The sequence below is a fragment of the Bos javanicus genome, chromosome 3, assembly GCF_032452875.1.
Source record: "Bos javanicus breed banteng chromosome 3, ARS-OSU_banteng_1.0, whole genome shotgun sequence".
In the NCBI taxonomy this organism is placed as follows: domain Eukaryota; kingdom Metazoa; phylum Chordata; class Mammalia; order Artiodactyla; family Bovidae; genus Bos; species Bos javanicus.
Genome location: NC_083870.1, coordinates 9604158 through 9617065, shown reverse-complemented (window position 1 = coordinate 9617065; position 12908 = coordinate 9604158). Strand labels below are relative to the sequence as shown.

Below are 12908 nucleotides of genomic sequence, written 5' to 3'. Positions count from 1 at the left end.
CATATTTAGACGGGACCAGGTGGGGGCCGAGGGGTGCCAACCTCAGGGGCAGCTCCGGTTCCCTCCCCGCCCCCTGCTCCTATCCCTCCTCTGGCCCTTTTTCTCTTGGCTCTGTCGGCAGTTTCTCCAGGGCCGGCAGGGTCCTCTGTCCACTGCTCTGGGCCATTCCCCACCCCACCCCCACTGTGAGCCCCCAACTCAGGATTTGGGACCCAGGGGCCCCTCCCTACTCCAGCTAACCTCTTCTAGACGAGACGCTCCGACTCAGACCCCACTACCTCCATGAGCGCTGCGGACAGGATGGGGGCCAGAGCTGTGCCCGGCCTGCGGCTGGCACTGCTGCTCCTGATGGTGCTAGGGACCCCCAAGTCAGGGGTGCAGGGGGAGGAAGGGCTCGACTTCCCTGAGTACGATGGTGTGGACCGTGTGGTCAATGTCAACGCAAAGAACTACAAAAATGTGTTCAAGAAGTATGAGGTGCTGGCGCTGCTCTACCACGAACCACCCGAGGATGACAAGGCCTCACAAAGACAGTTTGAGATGGATGAGCTGATCCTGGAGGTGAGTGACGGGGTCTGCAGGCTGGCAGAGCAGGCCCAGCCCCTCTCTGGACCCCTCTCTCCTACAACGCCACGTGGATCTTTGAGGGTGGGACTGGGGGGACCGGCAGTGCAGCGGGATCCTGCTTCCACTAACAGGACACAAGTGGCATATGACCTTGGCCAAAAGAGAGAGAAATTCAGGAACCCCAAAGTACCCCTGTAGCCAGGCAATGTTAGCAAAGAGGGGAGCTGCAGGAGAATCTCTCCTCCGTGCTAGAGGAGGCTGGCAGTACTAGGTTTGGCTTGGACTGGGGTGACCTTGGGGGCACCCCAAGGCGGGTGCAAAAAAGGAAAAGAGTTTCTTCATGGGAAGGAGAGGAATTGCAGTGCACCCCCAAATCTACCGTCCTAGCCAGAACGTGCCTGTTCTCTATACACTTTAGGGGCTGCACTCCAGAGAGTTCCAAACGGTATAAATATAAATGTCATTGACATTTTATTTGCATGTTTTTGTTTAGTCACTAAGTTGTGCCTGACTCTTTTGTGACCCCATGGACTGTAGCCCAGCAGCCTCCTCTGTCCATAGGATTTCCCAGGCAAGATACTGGAGTAGGTTGTCATTTCCTTCCCCAGAGGACCTTCCCGACCCAGGGATGGAACCCACATCTCCTGCTTGGCAGGCAGATTCTTTACCACTGAGCCATCTGGGAAGCCTGCATGTCACTGATTTCATAGCTAAAGGTGTAATGGAGCCCACCATGCCTCCCACTGGCCTCTCAGGCCCCTCTCTCCTCCCCCATCCCATCTGCCCCTACTGGATCAAGCTGGGCACGCCGACTGGAAAATTTTTGTGTTTGGAGGCGGCTTCACCATGCCTTCCCCAAATTGTCTTTGTGGGAAGACTCTCCTCACCCGCTAGCTGACCTCAGGCATAAAGGAGAGAGGGCCTATTGTTACAAGGAAAAAAGCCCGTGTTCATAAATGATTGGAGACTTGGTCACACAGCCCTCCAGGAGCCGGGATGTGTTGGAGGCTCCTTGTCCAAGCTGCTGCAGCCCCTCTTCTAGCTTGGCAGCACAGAGAGGCCCCAGCTTGCCCAGAGCTTGGAGTATTTCAGGGCAAGACACCAGGATTGCAGGCTCTCATTTCTGTGTGCCCCTGCCGCATGCTGGAACCTGCCATCTGATTAATGAGCTGAGTATTTTTATCCTGAGTGCTCAGCATCCCTGGCCATCCACCTGCCAACCGTCTCCCTGCCCTGTCCTCCTGAGAATCTGAGCACAGACTCAGGCACTCAGATGGGTAAAGGTGGGGGGTAAAGCTGCAAACTGTGCCCAGTGCAGAGCGCATCAGGGTCAAGAGCCTGGCAGGTCGGGGTGGGGTGGGCGGGGCACAGGGACAGGGGCCTAGGGCTGACACTCCATAGCGTACGGACAGGCTGAAGTAGATAGTGAAAAGCCAAGTCCCACTCCATTGAGGAAAGCCGGGCCTACTTCACCTCTAGTCTCTTTCTCTGTTGGTCTCTTTGCCTCTGCGGGTAACCTCTCCCCGCTCCTCAGCAACATGAACAGACCCATTACCACCCTCTCTCTCTCCAAAATTCTCCCCACTGGGAGTCACTCAGAAGAATCCAAGGGACGCAGAACATCACCCCCACACTGAGTATGGCCTTCGTATGGAGGACAGGGCTCAGCTCTGAAGAAGGGAAGGGCCTCAGGCATTCTGAAGATCCCTCAGTATCCCTAAGGAACCCATAAGCACATGTACAGTGCCTTCAAGTTCAACGTAGTAAGCACATTGCAAATGAGCAATGGGCTTCCCAGGTAACTCAACGGTAAAGAATCCACCTGCCAAGCAGGAGACGCAGATTTGATCCCTGGGTGGGGAAGATCCTCTGGAGAAAGAAATGGCAATCCACTCCAGTATTCTTGCCTGGGAAATCCCATGGACAGAGGAGCCTGGTGGGCTACAGTTCATGGGGTCCTAGAGTCAGACATGACTTAGTGCCTAAACAACAATAAATGAGCAGTAAGTGTTCAAGGATTAAATTTGAACCAAAGACAAAAAAAAAAAAAAAAAGGCCAGCGCGGGGGCAGGTGGCGGGTAGAAGGGAAAGTAGAGATATCTTGGATCCTGGAACTGTGTCAAGGTCTCATAGTCCCAGAATCCCAAATGACCCAACTCAAAAGAACGAGATGGGAACTAGTGGTTATTAAGACTTTCAGGGGCTGATTTTAACCCTAACTCTCCCTTCAGTTGGCAGCCCAAGTGCTAGAAGACAAGGGTGTTGGCTTCGGGATGGTGGACTCTGAGAAGGACGCGGCTGTAGCCAAGAAGCTAGGTAAGGGTAGGAGGAGCAGGAAGCGGGAAGTGGCAAGTGAGGAAAGACTCAAATTTGCAGGGGTATGGCTGGGGGTTCCAGGCTCTCCGTTATTCCTTACAGAGAACCATGCTCAAATCTCAGAGAGAGGTGGAACTGGCCTTCTTTGTACGTACCCAATAAACAGGGCTACGGGCTGGAGGAAGGGGGTAATCAGGGAACACGAGTGCGGCTGGAGAAGCCTCCGCAAGCTCCTCTTCCAACCCCTCCCCGATCCGCAGAGCTGCGGGCCGGATGTTACAGCACCAGACGCCAGGGGGCAGCACAGGCCGAGACCGGACTCCGGATGTGAATGGGGGAGGGGTGGTCAGTAATGAAGTCATCCGGTCAGTAATAGCAGAAGGTTAAAGGGCCCGGGCTGGGAACTAGCAACCTGAGTTCTCAGAGGCGGTAAAAGGAATATCTGTCCTTGGTTATGGCAGATAGAGAAAGGGAGACATCTTGCTAGAGTCTATGTCCCTTTGTCCTCCTCTAGCACCCTCTGGAGAGCCCCTGGGGCCAGACTAGCCACCTAGGCTAAATCCAGGGGGCTGGACCTCAGGGATGTAGGGGCTAAGAGGCAGTGGAGGTGAGCAGGGCCGGGGGCAGGGGAGGTGAAGGATGGGAGAGAGGGTCCAGTGGGATTATGGAATGGGCTGTGATCCTGGATTTGGACCCTCGGATCTGTGGGAAGGCTGGAATCATGGCCTACCTCTGGCTCCCTGCCTAGGACTGACTGAAGAGGACAGCGTTTATGTTTTCAAGGGGGATGAAGTCATTGAGTACGATGGCGAGTTTTCTGCTGACACCCTGGTGGAGTTTCTGCTTGATGTGAGGACCCCTTGGACCTAATGGCCTTGCTTAAAGACCTCATGCCCATCCGACCAACTCCAGCCTCACACACAAACACACACACAAAGGCTACAGAGAGCCCTTCCTCCCCAACAGAGAGCCCCTTTCTCCCTGATCCCTCTCCCTGTCTCTGCCACTGAGTTCAGAGATTCACTCTCATTCCTTCAATGTCCTTGCTCTTCCAGGTCCTAGAGGACCCTGTGGAATTGATTGAGGGTGAACGAGAGCTTCAGGCATTTGAGAATATTGAAGATGATAACAAACTTATTGGCTACTTCAAGAACAAAGACTCAGAGCGTGGGTAACCCTCAGACTCCACTGCCCCCCCACGCCCCACTTCATCTGCCCTCCTCCCTCTCCACCTCACCCACTGGCTCAGACCCCTGCCCCATCACCCATCTTGCCAGGGTGGGTCCAGCGACTGCTCTGATCTCCCTGCACTCTGTGTTTCCCATACAGGCACCAAGGCATTTCCCTTCCCTGCCCCCTCACCACTCTATCTACTCTCAGAAAGCTAGAGGGAGTGGGTCTCAGAATGAATCCATTTGCCAAAGAACTGGGGAGACAGAACGGAGGCAGAGGTGGCTCCCTGGCAGCCCCTGGTGGCCCCAGAGACTGACTCTGCATTCCCTCCTCAGATTACAAAGCCTATGAGGACGCCGCGGAGGAGTTCCACCCCTACATCCCCTTCTTCGCCACCTTCGACAGCAAGGTTCTCCTCCCTGTGGCCACCCTGAGTCTCCCTCACTCCTGTCAGCTGCCCTCCAGACCCCCTCCCAGAATCGATGGGGGACCTCCTCCCTCCTTACACACTGGTATTCCCCACCCCACCCCACGCCGGCTTCCTCCACTCCACAGATTTCAGAGGATCTAACCCCTCTCAGGTTCAACCGAAGCCCAGAGAAATTAACACGTGTCCAGTGTCACAATGGCAGTGACAAGGGCCCAGGTTGTCTGACTCCCTGTTTGATACTGGCTCCCCCCCAACACTCTCCATTAATACTGCTTCTCCCCCTGACTGCGTGTCCCCTGCTCCAATCCCCCATCCCCTTCCCCAAAAGGTGGCAAAGAAGCTGACCCTAAAGCTGAATGAAATTGATTTCTACGAGGCCTTCATGGAGGAGCCTGTGACCATCCCAGACAAGCCCAACAGCGAAGAGGAGATCGTCAACTTTGTGGAGGCACACAAGAGGTAGGCATGGGGGGAAGCCCCCGAGCAGGGCGGGCTCCTCCTCAGGAGCATGTCTGAGAGATGGGCTGGGGGAAAGGCAGCTGAGCAGGAGCCTGGTCTCCCCTGGAGACGAATACATCTGCGGGGACTAGTGCTCCCTGATGCACTGATGGTTTTGCACAGTATTTTGCACCCCAACACTTAGCCAGAGCCTTACACACAGAACGTGAACGTGAACGTGAAGTCGCTCAGTTGTGTCTGACTCTTTGCGACCCCATGGACTGTAGCCTACCAGGCTCCTCTGTCCACGGGATTTACCAGGCAATAGTACTGGAGTGGATTGCCATTTCCTTCTCCAAGGGATCTTCCCAACCCAGGGATTGAACCCGGGTCTCCTGCATCGTAGGCAGATGCTTTACTGTCTGAGCCATTACACACAGAAGGTGCCCCATAAACCTGTACAGTTCACTGTGATGTGGCCTGAGACCAGTGTTGAGTGCCTGTGGTCTGCTAGGAACGCTGAAGTGCTCTCTTTCTTATTCTTTTTAATCCTTTAACAACCTCAGTTAAAGAGAGTCCACAAGGAGTGTCAGAACAGGGATCCTAAGCCAGGTCTGACCCATGTTCTTTCCCACACATGGCCTACACCAGTGGTTCTCAACAGGGCTAGAGGGCGTGGGGAGGTAGGGGGATGATTCCGTCCTCCAGGGGATGTTTTGCAATGTCTAGAGACACTTTCAGTTGGAGAGAGTACTACTGGTGTTTAGTGAGTGGAGACCAGGGATGCTGCTTAATATCCTGCAGTGCACAGGGCAGCCCTTCCACAACAAAGAATTATCCGGCCCCAAATGTCAAATGCTGAGGCTGAGAAACCCTGCCCTACACTCACACAGAATTCTCTTCCTTCACAGTCCTCCACCACTGCGAACACCCATTCATCACTGAGAACACTACTTACCGTCACCCTCCCTCTCTAGATTATGGTTCTCTCCCTCAGGGCAGAAATATGCTGGCCTCACTCAATTCTGTCTGCACAGCACCTAGCACAGCGTTTAGAACATCTCCAGCACTCAATTTGTGAAAGAATGAATGAACATCCAGATGTCCAGTTCTTTCTCCCAAAAGTCTCTTTTCCAGTCCCCTTGCCCACCCTCTGCTCTCCCACCTGCTTTAACCATGCAATGATCTGGGCCTGGTGCCCGGAGCTTGGTCTTTTCCAGATGGCTTGGTTCTGGGCTACAAGCTGTCTGTGCCCTAGGCGTGACCCTGTGGCAGCCTCTGCTTACAGGGATCTGCTGGAGCCAAGGGTGTCCTTCTTGTCCGCTGAGTAGTGCCTTTTTCTCTCTTCTAGATCAACCCTGAGGAAGCTGAAGCCTGAGAGTATGTATGAGACTTGGGTGAGTGCCCCTGGATGGGGCCAGGCCCGGGGCGAGCATGGGAAAATTCAAGTCCTGGGAACATCTAGTCTTGCTGCTCCTCATGTCTTGCTTGTGGGAAAGACAGTGCACCAGCCAAGGTTGAGGGCTTCTGTTCTGAAGAATGTGTCAGGAGCTGGGGGACACACTTAACTTGATGACGATGACAAAAGAGGAGCCCTAAGCTCTGGGGCTGAAGGGTTTGCTAGAGGAGTATGGGTGACAAGAACATACCTGTTCAGAAGCTAGACTGCCGCAAGACTCAGGTCCAGGGAAGATCTAGGGTCTGTTCTGGGCTCTCTAACTTCAGGGAGTATAGCTAAGGTCTTCCTCCCCACACCCCTCAACAGGAGGACGATCTGGATGGAATCCATATTGTGGCCTTTGCAGAGGAAACTGATCCTGGTGAGGAAGGAATACTGGGTTGGATTTGGGATGCGGGGGCACTGGTGAGACGGGGAGATGGGGTGTTAATTAGAGAGTAGGCTTTTAACACGCAAGATGTGTTTTCTCAGAGCACAGTTTACAAGCTAGACATGTGGAGCTATGGGACGCGGGCACAGAGAGCTGGACTCCAGTTTCCTCTGTGTCCCGTCATATCCTTATCACCTGTGTTCCCTCCAAGATGGCTATGAGTTCTTAGAGACACTCAAGGCCGTGGCCCAAGACAACACGGACAATCCTGATCTGAGCATCATCTGGATTGACCCTGATGACTTCCCCCTGGTAAGAATCGTCACTGGGCACTGCTGTCCTTGGCAGGGCCTTAGCCTGGAGCATGTCCTGAGGGGGTCTGTTTCAGAGTTCCTATTCCCATCTCCTAGTGGAGGACCCTACTGCATGCTCAGGGGCACTAAGGGCATCCTCAGAAAGAGGACACAGATTGGGACGTGTGGGAACAACAGGATTCCCAGAGCAGAGGCTGAGCAGGTAGCTCAGGTGCCCAGGGGCACCTTTCTCTTTCTAGAGAAATCCAGAGTTTGGGGGAGCAGGGGCACATTAACCCTGCGTGTGGGTGTACATAATCACAGAATCAAAGCACAGAGATTCCATGTCTCAGGGCATGGCTCTGTTACCAGCAGAATCCCCAACACCCAACCTTCTTTGTTGAAAAGAGAACTAGATAAACAAACAGAAGTGTGAGGGCCAATGGCAGTCACTGATTATAACTACCTTAGAGATGCGGGAACTGAGGGCCAGGGAGAAGTGACTTGCCCTGAGTCACAAAGTCAATCAGTAGCAGAGCCAGGATCAGAGCAGGCTTCCTATCTACCAGTAGTTTTCTTCAGAAGGAAGTGGCCAGTGTCCCCAGCTGACGCTCCTGATACTCTCCTTTTGGTATATCTACTCGAAGATTTCTTCAACTGCTTAGTTCTGCCCATTCCCTTCAGGGACTGTAGCTGGACCCATCGCCCACCCCCCACGGGCTTACAGTGTCCTCTGTCTCCTCCTCGTTGGCCCTCACACGCACCCTCCTGGACTCAGGTATTCCTAGCCTCCATTAAGTTTTACCATATGTGGTCTCTCCACAGCTGGTTCCATACTGGGAGAAGACATTTAACATCGACTTGTCAGCCCCGCAAATAGGAGTCGTCAATGTTACTGACGTACGTGAGTTTCCTTCCATCATCCCTGGCTGACCTCCACCTCTGCATCCCAGCATAGCTAGTTCTCTGCTTTGCTAACTAGGAATTGAGGGCCCTTCCCAGAGGAATCAGACCTGCCCAGTCTAATGGCTGGAAAGAGGGAAAGATTCCTGCCCTGAACACACTCCTGCTTCTATCTGTTGGACTTTGGCTGCTCGTCCTTCAAAGCCCAGTTCAAATCCTCTCTTCTCCATGAAGTCTTTCCAGATCTGCCATTTGGAATCATTTTCTTCCTCCCAGAGCCCATTTGGCATTGAGAACATGACTTTAATACGGCTATTATGTATCATGTGTGTCTCTTCCAGTAGTCTTTGAGCTTTTAGAAGGCAGAAATATCCTCTTTCACATACATCAGATGCTTTAACATTTGTTGAGTTGAATAGCTCATGGTCTGCTTTCATGTAATTCTCAGTCTAAGTGGTGAAGTAGGTATTCCATTAACCACCAGGCCAGATCTGATCAACTCTATAACAGAGACACAAATAAAATGCCAGGAAAGCACAGAAATCGGTGACCTCTACCTGTGAGTCAGAGTGGGTTTACAAGGAGTAGAGTTTAAAGTGGAGTGTAAATCAATCATACCTCACTTTTTAAAAATAAAGAATAAATTATTTAAATCTAAAAAATTTAAATACACTTAAGTTCTGTGAGTGAAAATTATGAGACATTATTTCCAAACTGATGGAAAAGTTACTGCAAAAGGTCAAAAAGAAGGAAAATGAGTATCACGCCTGGGAAAAGGCAAGTCAGATTTTATGGCTTGAGAGTCCGGAGATCTCTGAGGATGATGCCAGAGAAGCAGGTTTTGGAAAGTCTGGAATGCTAGAGATTTTCTGACTTTATTCTCCAGGCCATGAAGAGTCACCAGTGGTTTTGCATCAAGGGCATGATACAGAGGTCTGTTTTGTGAAGCTCAGCACAGCAAGAGCTAGTAAGAAAGACCAAAGGGAGAAGGTCTACTTGCTGACCCAGCTGTTCTTTCTATTCCCACTGTCACTGTTCCAACCTAGACCTTCATCTGGACACTTTTCCTGCCCAGGGACAGATGCAGAGAAGGGGACAGAGGATGTACAGAGTCCAGAGAGTGGGAGGACAGGTCTAGAGACCTGAGTCAGGCTTAGTTCTGATCCCTGGTCTGTGCCATGTCCTAGGCGGACAGCGTATGGATGGAAATGGATGATGAGGAGGACCTGCCCTCTGCCGAGGAGCTGGAGGACTGGCTGGAGGACGTGCTGGAGGGCGAGATCAACACAGAGGACGACGACGAAGAAGACGACTAGTTGCCGTGGCAGCCGTCTCCTGGCCCCACCCGCTCCCCTCCTGCTCCCCTCTCCTTCCCTGAGCTCCTCCAGGGACACTAGGTCGCGTCCTCCGCCATGGGGCTTGTTGGGGTCTGTATGCTAGGTGCTGAGATTTCCCAACACACCAGCTCAGCTGTCTTCTCTCTGGCTCCTGTTCCCTGTCCCACTGCATCCCAGTATCAATTGTTTCTTCCGTCACTCCCTTCATGCTTTCTTGTGACTCCCCCCTTGCCATATCCATGGGTCCCCATCTCTTCTGTTCCCCCCACCTGAGCAACTCTTCCTTACTCTCTCAAGTCCTCTGTCCTTCTGATTGTCCTGTCCCTGGCCAGGGAGAGTACTGTGTTTGGGGCTGAACTTTAGCAATCTCTTGTTGATGTATTTGGGTCAAATGAGACCTCAATAAAGGATCTGGGGCAACATTAGCAAGTGTCTGCTGATGAGGTCTCACCCCTACGGCAGGAGGAAGGCAGCTAGAGGGTGGGGGATTTAGGTGTGGGTACCTTCTTAGGGGACTGTGATCACAAGGGGGTGGGGCTCTTCCCTGCAGACAGTCATCCCAGAGAAGGTTGGGTTATTTATCTGCTGCAAGTCAACAACGCTTTTCTGAACACGTGGTTTTCCTCCAGCACCACTGTCAGGCTCTGGGAGAACAGAGAGTGCTGGGCCTGTCCCTGCTCTCCAGCTGATTAGTCTCACTGGGAAGTCAAGACAAGCACACTAAACAATTGAAGAAAAATACAAAGCAATATATAATTAAGTGATTATGTGCCACTTGATAGCATCCTCCCTTGCAGCTCTTATTTGAACAGCAAGATTGAGCCCAAATAACACTTCCTCGGTGAGGCCTTCCCAGAGGCGGCCCTTCCTGCAGCTCCCTCCTCTGGGTTCCCACCACACTCTCTCCATCCACCTCCTTCCACCTGTATTCTAATGTCTGTCCTTCCCACCAGACTGTGAGCCCTTGAAGGAAGGAAGGACCCCAGGCTTTTTCTCTGTGTCTACAGGATTTGGTACACAAAAAGTCCTTAGTAAATGTTTGTTGAAAAGAAGGAACAAATGAATAGAAAAGACTCAAAAAAGAGAGATGAGAATGGGTTTTGATGGCTTCATAAAGGAAATGAGTATTTTCTAGGTCTTAAATGAAGAGTGGAATTTACTGGGGCAAAGGAGTTGGGGAGGAGACATTCAAGTGGTGAAAACATCAAAAGCACTGGCAGAATGTGTGTGCCATGCTAGGGGTAGAGAGGAGACCACACAGACAAGAAGAGTTCAAATGGTGGCTGTGAGGTTGGTGTGCATCCAGGGCTAGGTCGCAGAGGTGTCCTGTGAGCTAGGGAGGAAGAGCAACATGTAATCTGGCAGTGATGAGCAGGATGGATAGGGGGAAGGAAGCTGATGGAGATACCAGAGGCAGGGAGTCCAGCTCTTACCAGACTGTTACAGTAATCAAGTAGAGTTGGAAGAACGTGGGCTGGAGCAGTGGTCAAGGGAATACAGAGGAGACCTTTTATTTTGTACAACGGGGATTACCCCAGACCTGGGGGCCCACTGGCAATCCTGGCAGGAAGGACCCACATTCTCTCCAGCACAGGCCCAGGCTGGGGTAAGTGTCATGGAGTCAGGATTTGGTGTGAAGGACAAGCAACTGAACAAGCCCATAACTAACGGATGTTACAGTTTTCATAGTCTGAGTATAAAGGCATTGCTGGACAACTTAAGAGGATGTCTGAGTATGGATGAAGGAGACCTAAGGTGAGAGAAGTTTTCACCCTCCACAGACAAATCCAGGAAGTCTTCCTGGAGATGGCGGCAGAAGCATAAAGTAGAAACCACCTATTCATCCAACTTGTACCCATCTGCTACTGCTACCGCTAAGTCACTTCAGTTGTGTCCAACTCTGTGCGACTCCATAGATGGCAGCCCACCAGGCTCCCCGTCCCTGGGATTCTCCAGGCAAGAACACTGGAGTGGGTTGCCATTTCCTTCTCCAATGCGTGAAAGTGAAAAGTGAAAGTGAAGTCGCTCAGTCGTGTCTGATCCTCAGCGACCCCATGGACTGCAGCCTACCAGGCTCCTCCATCCATGGGATTTTCCAGGCAAAGTGGGGTGCCATTGCCTTCTCCATGTACCCAGCTAATAAATGTTTAATACATGGTGCGGGCACTAGGCCGATACAAAAACACTGCAGAACCTACTCTCTAGCATAGGTCAGTGGAAAGCCCCAGACTGAATGATAGCTCCCATGTTTTAAGCATCTATCTGTGCCAGTCCCTAGGGACTTACAATTTCTAAATCTCACAAGAACCCTGTGAGACAGACATCAGTGTTCCCATCTTACGCACAAGGACACTGAGGCTCTGAGGCAACCTGCCCAAGAGAGGAGCAGAGCCAGCATGAAGCCCGAGTCCCCTTACCTGGCTGCCTCTGAAAGACCTGGATCTTTCACTGACTGTAGACAAGTCATTCAGTTTTTCTGAGTCTCAGAGGTGGGTCAACAAAACAGGTTTTGGCCCTACAACTTAGAACAAAGGAGACGTATGCAAAAGCAAATTAGAATATGTTACTATCACAGGGGCAGTGACAGGGCACCCTGGGGAGAGGATGCCATAGCAGAGAGAAGGGCTGTGAGGCCCGAAGCAGCCAGCCTGAGCCTCTTCTAGGGGAAGTGTAGTCTCAAGAAAGGAGGGGCTCACCTGAGGCTTCCTGAGGGGTCCCCTGCTGGAAGCCAGGTGAAGGAACCGAGGCTGGTACTGAGGTGAAGCCAGGGCATTCCCGGAGGTGACACAGACACTGATGGGGCTCAGACCTCATCAGCAGGCTCTGCCAGAGTTGAGGAGAAACCCTTCAGGCCGGAGAGGAAAACAGGCTTTTCTAACTTCTTCCTTCCCTCTTGCAGTCTGCCTGAGAATCTGAGGGAGGAAAGTCCCTAGGGTCGAGGGAAGTGAGAGCTGCCACGCTGGGCCTGGGCAGAGGGGTAAGGCAAAGAGACAGAGGGAAGCACGGCTCTGCAAGTTGTCTATATTTGCATGCTGAGCTCATTGCTGCTCTTTTTCTCCCCAGAAAATAAAATTACATCACGATGCAGGGGGGAGGGGGAAGGCTGGAGGGTGGTATATTTGGGAAAGGTGAGAGGAACACAAGGGGGAGGCCGGCATCATCCTGGAGAGAGAAGATCTGTAACTCCAGGACAGGCGAAGAAAGCCCCCACTTTGCTTCTGAACTCCACTCCTCCCCCCTCTCCCACCTTCAAGGTGGATAAATCTGAGTGGTCATTTACTACGGCTCCCCTGACCCATAAAGGGAAGAAAAAGGTTTTTTCAAACACAGAGTCAAGCAGCTAAAAGGATCCAGAGGCCAAAGGCCTTCCAAACTCTAACTTACTCTTTGCCGTCCAGGGTCCCAGCCACTGTGGTCACCGAAAGGTCTAAGGGGAGGTGTGTGTTCCTTTGGGAATAATTAAATCTGAGAATGGGGGTTCGCTGCTTAGGGGAAAAGGCAACGTCACTAGTCCAGTCCTCCCTTACTTCTGCCCCCATCCCGAGTCTTCCAGAACCCCAGCCCCCTCCTGCCTCCCCTCCCCCTCTCCCGCCCCTCCCCGCCCCCCGCCCCTCCCCGGCTC

General features: G+C 52.4%; 1 protein-coding gene across 1 annotated transcript; it reads left to right on the top strand.

The window, feature by feature from the left end:
- The first annotated feature begins 41 nt into the window (after nucleotides 1-41).
- Nucleotides 42-9711, top strand: CASQ1 (calsequestrin 1). Its single transcript, XM_061401691.1, has 11 exons — nucleotides 42-561; nucleotides 2799-2883; nucleotides 3632-3732; nucleotides 3939-4050; nucleotides 4392-4465; nucleotides 4815-4945; nucleotides 6276-6321; nucleotides 6690-6744; nucleotides 6965-7065; nucleotides 7872-7946; nucleotides 9137-9711. Exons 1-11 carry the CDS (start codon nucleotides 283-285, stop codon nucleotides 9263-9265), a joined length of 1188 nt encoding a protein of 395 aa, XP_061257675.1. The 5' UTR covers nucleotides 42-282; the 3' UTR covers nucleotides 9266-9711.
- The last annotated feature ends 3197 nt before the right edge of the window (nucleotides 9712-12908 follow it).

Coding starts and splice junctions, on each gene's coding strand:
- CASQ1 (XM_061401691.1), top strand. CDS start 283: ATGAGCGCTGCGGACAGGATGGGGGCCAGAGCTGTGCCCGGCCTGCGG. Junction 3,733..3,938: donor TGGTGGAGTTTCTGCTTGAT/GTGAGGACCCCT, acceptor TTGCTCTTCCAG/GTCCTAGAGGACCCTGTGGA. Junction 4,946..6,275: donor TTTGTGGAGGCACACAAGAG/GTAGGCATGGGG, acceptor TCTCTCTTCTAG/ATCAACCCTGAGGAAGCTGA.